This window comes from Anneissia japonica, unplaced genomic scaffold (assembly GCF_011630105.1).
Source record: "Anneissia japonica isolate Jap-2015-1 unplaced genomic scaffold, ASM1163010v1 scaffold9870_len254840_cov161, whole genome shotgun sequence".
NCBI classification, from domain to species: Eukaryota; Metazoa; Echinodermata; class Crinoidea; order Comatulida; family Comatulidae; genus Anneissia; species Anneissia japonica.
Genome location: NW_022737280.1, coordinates 100,173 through 109,475, shown reverse-complemented (window position 1 = coordinate 109,475; position 9,303 = coordinate 100,173). Strand labels below are relative to the sequence as shown.

General features: G+C 34.8%; 1 protein-coding gene across 1 annotated transcript in view; it reads right to left on the bottom strand.

The window, feature by feature from the left end:
- Positions 1-5,654: 5,654 nt before the first annotated feature.
- Positions 5,655-9,303, bottom strand: part of LOC117117285 (aminoacyl tRNA synthase complex-interacting multifunctional protein 1-like) — a 13,967-nt gene continuing 10,318 nt past the window's right edge. The window contains exons 4-8 of the mRNA XM_033261544.1: positions 8,889-8,999; positions 8,138-8,275; positions 7,088-7,290; positions 6,712-6,877; positions 5,655-6,048 (exon numbers count right to left, since the gene is read on the bottom strand). Of these exons, the coding sequence (XP_033117435.1) occupies positions 5,879-6,048; positions 6,712-6,877; positions 7,088-7,290; positions 8,138-8,275; positions 8,889-8,999 (788 nt within the window). The 3' untranslated portion in view covers positions 5,655-5,878. The remainder of the gene's footprint in view (positions 6,049-6,711; positions 6,878-7,087; positions 7,291-8,137; positions 8,276-8,888; positions 9,000-9,303) is intronic.

The following is a 9,303-nucleotide window of genomic DNA, read 5'->3' as shown; positions in this document are numbered from 1 at the left end:
TGGACGAAAGCTAGAGAATAAATTATATATTGTTAGTCTCAAAAGTGCTGCTGTTATTTACTTTATACTTTCTATATTTTCGATGAATGTATATTTTCGATGAATGTAGTTTTGAGGTACATTCCTGCATACTATTTGATAATAAACATTTAACATTGGGCCTTCGGGGAATCAATAAGTTGTATACAACTACATTTTCTAGAGTTTACTATACACTATTAGGCACATTGAGGTGAGTCAGAAGTAAGCTTTGCAGTAGCTATTTACTTGTCGTAAGCCCTTGGTAGTGCCCATGAAGACGCTCTTTTTATTAACTTTACTCCTGAGCAGTCTCAGGAGTAAGCGTGCTTCAAGGAAGATATGGAATATGCACTCACAGTAGTACTGTGTAGACGCACTTACTTCTGAGCTCGCAAGTAAATGCGACCTTCATTTTGGCCTCAAATTCTTTCAAAAGATACATACAGTACCTACAAATGAGTGCCAAAATAACACTGCCTGTGATGTGTTAGACTTTGTAGACACAAAAATAACCTTTAACCGACACCGAATTGGTGGCTATCACTTCCGGAAAATTTCCATAGTTACTTCTAAGCTTTAAACAAGCTTTTAAATAGTTGTCCTGGGTAAACATTGTGTGGACACTCGTTGGATGTAACACGCATGTAAAATTTTACGTTTGTGGTAACTTTACTTCAGACGGATGTTTGTATACTACACTTTATGTTTGTTTCTTCAGAAATTGAATAATTACCCTTCAAAGCATCCTATTAACAATTTTCCTTTAAATGCTTCAAAATTCCCCTGGCGGTACCACTGTTTTGGTTACCGGTGCTGATTTTGGCATGGCATTGCAATCCCCAAATTATCCGATAATTTCTTTTTAAAATAGTTATTGGAGTGATATCCATTTGTTTGGACTCCGCCACTTGGAATTTTTATCTGATAATTGCTGCAGAACTAATGCATCTAAAATAGGTTAGCTACCACCACTTTACAGCCACTCATCACTAGTGGGCAGGCTCCAGTATATTTAGTAAATCTACTTATATGTATGACTTAGTTTAAAATATGAATATTCTTCATGTTTAATACCTTTTTTTGTCTTAAGAAAGTATATATTTTTCTAGCTGACATTGCATGAGTGATATAAATATGAATGTACTAAAGTATTAAAAACAAAAAAAAAACAGCTTACATAATTAATAAATCTATTATTTTTTCTAACACTTCCGATTGCAACTGGTAATTCTGTTAAATTTATAACATCATCTGTAAGTTAGGCAGTTGTAATTAATACAAAAATTTATGTTGCCTCATTTTAACTAAATTCTGATCAATTTATTGTCAAGACAATTGCTTTAAATTAGACTTCACTTCACAAGGCCCCAGTCGTGTAGTTGATTAAGATGTCTTTATATAAAGCACTTTTTAATCCGTGATTTTATGCTGCTTACCATTAATAATATCTGTTCATTGGTATATTTATTAACTGATCAATTGATTCATTAATTCATAGAAAATGATTAGTATTGGTTTAAAAGTAAGAACTAATAATGTTTTGTTACAATATTGGTCATGTTCATACCAGAGCCCTAGATCTGGATTGGGAGCTAACCATTAGCACCCGTGTGACCTTTACCAGGATCTGGATACACTAACGGTTAGCAAGTTGAGCACATTTATATCACACCAACCAATCACACGTACACATTTCCAATTTACAGTTTCCTATTGGCCAGTGATTCGATCATCATCTTGCTATCTGGATCGGGGATTTTCTTGTATGTGATTGTAACCCGGATCGTGCTGTGTGTGAACTTGGCCAATAACTACTATATTGAGATTTGATTAATATTGTTATTACCTTCTTCTTGAGGTATATTGATTCAAGAATATAGGCTATATTTTATTATCTGATTTTTCTTCATAAAATAAACAAAATGGTGCTTATTGGAAGAAGAGAAATTATGCGATTTTGAAAATCAGAAACTTTTGTTTAAAGAAATGTTAACATTTTTATAATATTGTCATTATTAATTATTGGTTTAGTTAAATAATTCTTTCCATGTTTTGATTGTTTACACGATGTATTGTTTTCTTTAATTCTAGCAGATGTATAAGGCCCAAAAAATTGTTGAATATTTTAACAAACTTCATATTTTTTCAATATAGTTCATTTTTTGTATAACCCATGTATAGTAAACCAAATGAAAAAAATTAATCAGATGCGTAGGCAATTGACCTTTCCAGGATGTCAATCTTAATTGAAAGAATGGCAGTATTCGACTGGTCGTTCTTCGTTAAACCACGCCCACTTGTGCAGTGGTAAAATCCTACTTAATGAAGACCAGTCGAATAGAAAACTGGTAAATACTCGACATGAACCAGTCGAATAAGCCCAATGTGTTATTGCTAGGGCGAATAATACTAGCATGTCTCACAAAATATACAGGTTTATGTATGTTACACTGTCATCTTGTAGGACCTTAGCAACAGTAACTAAGGGGCGTGGCTTTGAGGAAAGGTCTATTGTAAAATGACTACCTTTCACAGTTGTTTCAGAACATCCTCATAGGTGAAAATGATCACATCCATCCAATTACAATGTAAACAATTCAGGATGTTTACTTTCATATAAGAGCTGGCAAATGTGGTAAAATTGCAGCTGCATAGATATAGTGTACTGATTTGTAGAAGGGATGATTGAAGTATGATGCAAAAATGCAGTTTTTGATTGACGTATGATACGGTATTGGTCATTGTTAAATGAAACAATGTGTTTAGAAAAGCTATTAGTTTAATGAGTAAAACCCTGTCCAAACTATCAAATTTTATTTGACAAAAAACTGGTGTATTATCCTCACATATTTAGTCATGTGCCTAGATATAGTCGTGATGTGATGTCATCATGACCATATTTAGCCATTCAAAATTGTCTCTATGCAGGATATCAATGCTTTTGTTTGTTTTCTTTCTCTGCGAAATATGTTATGTTTGATTTTGGTGTATCTTTTTCCCTTTACTCTTTTCCTATTGCTTTTACTATCCAATCAGTAATTGGTCAGTATAGTACAATTTATGTTGTCATGGTATATTTTGGTTTAGAGCTGTAACTCATGTCTTAAAGGAATTATCTTGCATCTTACATGAACAAAATGATGTTAGCCCTTCCTCAAGAAAAAACAAAAGGTTACTGTACTTTATAAAGTGACATGAAAACGTGTAGTATTGCCAGCTACAAATGTTTGATACTATGTTTATAGATGTGTTTAAAGTGGCCCATTGTAGGGGTTTTTAGTTTGAAGAAGGTAACGGTTGCAAGAGACTGGCATGTAAATGGAGGGAGGTCATGTGACAAGCATGTAAAAATGTATTCTGTTATTTTGTTACATTGTGATGTGCAATAAAACATTATCAAATGATACAAATAAATGTGATATTGTCTTAAAATTAAATAAGCCTTTGAAACCCCTAATTTGTCCAAACTTTTGGGGGCTCTGGACCACTTTCGCAACATTTTAAGCGACGCTCGACCATGGCCACTTTGCTTTCTTCGGAGAAATCTGCCCCTTGTCGGGCAAATCCTGGTGCCACCCCTGTTTAAGACATTGGTGTATGGTAAAATCTAATTTTTTGCTGTACCAAAACTGTAGGGGGGGGGGGGAGGATCCACCCCTGACTGGTAAACAATGAGGGGATAGAATGTATATTGCTGGAAAATCCATAATGCATTAAGGGTTGGGGTATGCGGGTCCTTAGTGGAGTAACGTCCCTACCCTGCAATGCAGAGTTTAGTTAAAGTGGGTCATTTGACCTAAATGGAGTGACATCCCTACCTCATGATGCATACTATACTTACTATTGAGTTTGACTGCTTTGTTTCTGTGGATATTGCCACAAGATGGTACTTGTTACAATAACAGAAACTGAACTGAATTTATCCACAAATTTGTAATAGAGAGGAACTGTTAATGTTACTGATATGCAGAGCTCAGAGCCCCACAGCCTCATCATGGTTTGACAGAGCTACACATTTTTATGGATATGGTACTTCCAGATGGCTGAACATGGCACTCTCCAATAACTTTATTGTATTTTCTTTTTTTTCCCATTTTGAATATAAATTGTCAAAAATACACAATGGCGGCAGGGGAGGGCGGGGATGTTTTAGCAATTGCAACATCAAAACTCACGCAATCGTATTGAAACCTCACCAATAGTAGTCGCAATTCTTACCTGTTGCGATCAGGTGCTACAATCTTTATTAGTGATTATCAAGGCATCCGTTTGAAATCATGTTCCAATATAAAGTTTTTTTGTGTCTTTTGGTCTGAATGCTTGCTTGGTTGCGATCGTGAGTAATTAGTTTTGGATTACCGCGAATTACATTGCAATCGATCACAATGGAGTCTACTCTAAATACTGTTGGGTATAACACTTAGAAAGCCCAAGCATCTATGCAGTAAAGCTGGGATAAACAATATTTGTGCTTCCCACCAGGAAACGTATCCTGATAAAATGCCTCCATCACCAAATGCAGCCTGTATATTGCCCAACTGACGAGGTCTGGAGCAAGTTTTTTTTCAAAAATTGCCTCTGGCCAAAGGTCGCAGATGCACGCTATTTCTAGCCTCACTTTCAATTCAAATGATTAATTTCCACAGCTGTTTTAATATCCTGTACTTCACCCATTACAGATTGTTTATTCAGGCAGAAATATTACTAAATAAAAGAATATTACCAGCTTTAGCCTCAAAATAAGACTGGTTTATTGAGACAGAATGAAAATATTGAAAAATTGATAAGTTTGTGTTGCCAAAACCAAAAGGCCTATATAATTAAACCAAACCAAAACAAAACACTGATACTGTATCTTAAATATGGACTTGGTTTACTATTTAAAAAACCAAAATGCATAGCATGAGTGCTGGGACATTTTCAACATTTTTGTCGTAGCGGTGTTCTTTAAGTATTCACTAAATACAGTAGACAGTAACGATTCCTAACCATCCCAGACTTACGAAAGTCTCTGCAAACAATATTTGTTTTGGCCTTATGCTCTGTCCAGATTAGCTAAAAACTGTTGCCCATATATAGGCATGATATGCCTATAAATGGTCATGATGTGATGTCATGACCATATTTAGGCATGTCACATGTTTTTGTCAATTAAAATTTGATAGCCTGGGTAAGACTTTAAATTGAATTGAAAATTTATTCTGTGGAAATCACAATCAAATACTAATTAAATTAAATTAAATCTATGAAAAAGCTATCTTTAAAAAGAATCTCTCAAAAAAAACAAACAAAAAAAAAACTGAATATTTAAGCCGGAAAGTCAATATTACCTAAAAGATCAGCAATAAATGATGTATTACATACTGATAAACAAAATTAAGGACAGTGAGTATTTATAGAGTACCACAGTCATGTTGTCACAATGCCAGGTGGTGCACTCTGTTATCAACAGACGCCGGCTACCGTTCAATACGCCTGAATGACTTCATGGGCTTTCTGGAATAGGCATTTTAAAATCTAATATTTTACCAGCAAAATGTTCTAAAAACACAAAAGCTCGCATTACATCAGTTGTCGAACACACATTTAATCATCAATTAAAATTTACAAAGAAAAAGTAAGATACAGCATTATTACATTAGAAATTGGGATCAATGGTTTGTCAGTGAAGAAAATGGCGTCCAGTTGAACTCATTTTGCAATGATAGCAACAGAGTAGTATCACATGGTATCGTGACATAACACTGTAGTACTCTATTTGTAGTACACAGTATTTTCTGAGTAATAAGTGAGGGTTAACTTTAACACCAGAATAATATCCCTTTTTTATTTATATTTTTCAATTTACTGCATTTATCTATTTTATCTTTGTCTTTGCCATGGTTGGTGCTGTACAAATGCCTTTCCCTTCAACTTTCCAGGGGACACCTTTGTAAGTGGCTACCTTATTTTCGTCGGTAAACAAATCTGCCAAAATTTGTTCTAGAATTTTCTTCTTTGGGTTCATCTGTGGGGGAAAGTCACCCACTGAAAAAAAAAAAAGAATTGCAATTTTAAATATTAAATATGTTTATATTATTAACAAATCTCTATTGGCATGCCATTATATTACCAATAAACAAAAACAAAATTGAAAATTCATTTTTCTTTTGCTACTACCTACCTTTTATATTGATATCTTTATATAATTCTATTTTCATTTTTTTAATGCATTTTTGCAGACAGATAATGAAATCACAACAAAATCAAAATATTTTAAGTGATTATATGATTTTAGTGTTAGGACTTTTATAATAAACAAAAGCAGTAAATCCTTATATGAACTTGAACAACTAGAAGTTAAAACAATATATTAATAATAATCACTAACATTTACATGAATTACAGAACCTCCCAGCATTCTACTTTCTATTAGAAATATCCAGTATAAATCCATTTTTATATTGATCAATATTCAAAATTTCTAATGTGTTTTCTATTTGTAATTTAATTTCTAATGGCAATCAATCAATGTCAACATTTACTTATTTTATCCTTTCCTAATGTACAGAATATTTTAAGTCTATATCTTTTAACAACTCTGCTTTCAATTCAGCTTTTTTTGCTGCAACAACAAATTTCATTGTACATCAGTTATTTTTGACATACAAATAAATAAACAAGAATATATATTTCATAAAATAAACTTACATGGAAAACCGTCAAAACTGATTCTGTCGCCAGGGACACTACCAGCAGGGGGAGTGAGTAACTCTACTGTATCACCACTAGCGCACATCACCATTGCTTGGCTTAAGATTCCACGCATTTTAGCTGGCTTCAAATTACAGCAGATGATTACAATACGGTCTTGCATCTGCAAATTATAATCAATGGATATGAATTCATAAATGCAGGCTGGGAACTTCAATAAGGTGAGTTTCAAGGTGATTGACATCTGGATCGCGATGACTCCCCGACACAGCTCCTTGTTTAATTACTTCTTTATTCAGTGCTTTGTTCACTCTAGAAAACACTCAATAAATATGGAAATAAAGCAAAAACAAAGGATTTTTTAGTGCCTTACCTCCCCAATAGGTACATGATTCACAAGTCCAGAGACCACGGTTCTTGGTTCTGCTTCACCACAATCGATCTCTTCAACATAAAGCGAGTCGGCATCAGGATGCTTTTTAACGCCAACTATCTTGCCAATGCGAAGATCCATCGCTGATATTGTTACAGGGACATCGTCTTTCTTTTCTGGAGGTTTTCCACCACCTTTCTTTTCTATATTCATAACAACAATAATAATAATAAATGAGTCAAATGGCCGAGCAGTTAGCAGGGGCACCGCAAGATACAGCCATAATATCGGCGCTGGTTTGAATGGCACGCTCGCCTATGGTTCTGGTGGTAGAACAAGTCTTCTCGGATAAGGACTATAAACTGTAGTTCCAGTGTATACAATGGCTAGTGTGCACTATAAAGAACCCAGTACATCCTTTGAGATGAATAGGGAGATACCCTAGTGTACTAGAACAGAAAACCCCTGTGGTGGATGAGCAGAGTTGCTGGTACCAGGTTACCGGGTAGCACAGACACGAAGGGACCCTTAGGGGTGAAGAAAGTCATTGATCAAGTTTCTAGTCCACATATCAAGTGCCCTGAGTATCTTATGTTAGATGGATATGGCGCTATATAAACTATAATATTAAATCACATTTCTCAAAGCTGTTAAAAGAAGTTGAGTTACTTAATGAGGAAGGATATAAGGTTGGATTTGAATAATTCCAGATCAGATGATACTATTTTGGAGGCAGGGAGCTCCAGAGTTTAAGAGCAGAAACAGAAAAAGTGTGTTCAACTACAGTAGTGTTCACCTGTATGAATATTCTTGACTCATGGTGTGGTTAGTTAAAGGGATTGCGAAGAAAGAGTAGAACACAAAGGAACATGTTTGTCAATAAGATAACAAAGATAACATGGAGCATGACCATGGATGGATTTTGAGTAAGAAGAATAATTTTCAAAATGATACGCATCTACTGGAAGCCAGTGAAGGTTTAAAATTAGAAAAATACGGGTGAACCGTTTTACAACACAAGCACCAGAGTTTTGAAGTATTCACTCCTACCTTTTTTTTCTTTCTTTGGTTTACTTTCTGCTGCCTTTTGTACTGGAGTAACCGGAGGAGCAGGCTCATTAGCAACAACTGGAGTTACATTTTGTGTTGAAGATTTACCTTCTGCGTTCGGTAGACTGACCTGTACAACTGCAAGGAAAACAAAAATTCCTAAATTGTTTTTTTTTTTTCAGAATTAAGGGGATGCCACTTTTAACACTCTGGCCACCAGGGGGTTGAAAAAATAGTATCGGCCACCGCCAGACTTTTTAGCAAATTTCAACACATTACACCTTACATCATCTGATGATATAATTTTGCCAGAATTCACACAAATTTCAGCGAATGCATCAGTGGCACTCATACGACGTGCCATCTGAGCTAGCTGCGATGCAAATTCAATCTTCTTTTATCAGATTCAAATAGTGAAATACTTACAGTCCAGACTGAATATAGTGTATATATTAGTGTAAATTGTTTGTACATGTCGGTAGTTACCTCTTCTATCGGATTCCTGAAACACGGAAATCTCCGTGTTTGGCGGTCAAGTGTTAAGGGGACAATCCCTAATTAAGGGCCACTTTACGGCTACAAATTAAGGGGAAATTTTTAAAATTATGGCCAACCCCTATTAAGGGGACACTCCTATCAAAGGGACACTTTTATGGTTTTCTAGAAAGTATCCCCTTAATAGGTGTTTTACTGTATAAATTAGACTTTAGTTGGTCACTTTCTGTTACAAGTACTTAGTCACAAATCTTACATCCATTTCTAGCTTCTAGCTCATTCAATTTTGTCTTCAGTCTTTCAATATTCAATCGCAGTTGAGCATTTTCTACAGCAAGACTTGCACCACTTGAGCTTCCCGATGCTACTAAAAAAAAAAATGAAAAACATAAGTAAATTATTAAAAAAGTAGATCAGCATAGAAAAAAGCATGGGCTGTGATTCTTCTGTTAAAAACAGCTTAGGTTATATGCGAGGTCTTGCCACAAAATGAGTCTCATGGTTAGAAATTCAAAAATTTATATTATATTTGGGTAGATCACATTATAAGCTTTCAGTTGGTCTTTGAATGGCTTCCCTACTATAAGTAAATCCAGAGATGTGAGCATTTAAAGTTTAGGTGTATAAGAACCACGTTTTGAGAAAATCGACCTCAAAGATAAACTAACCTG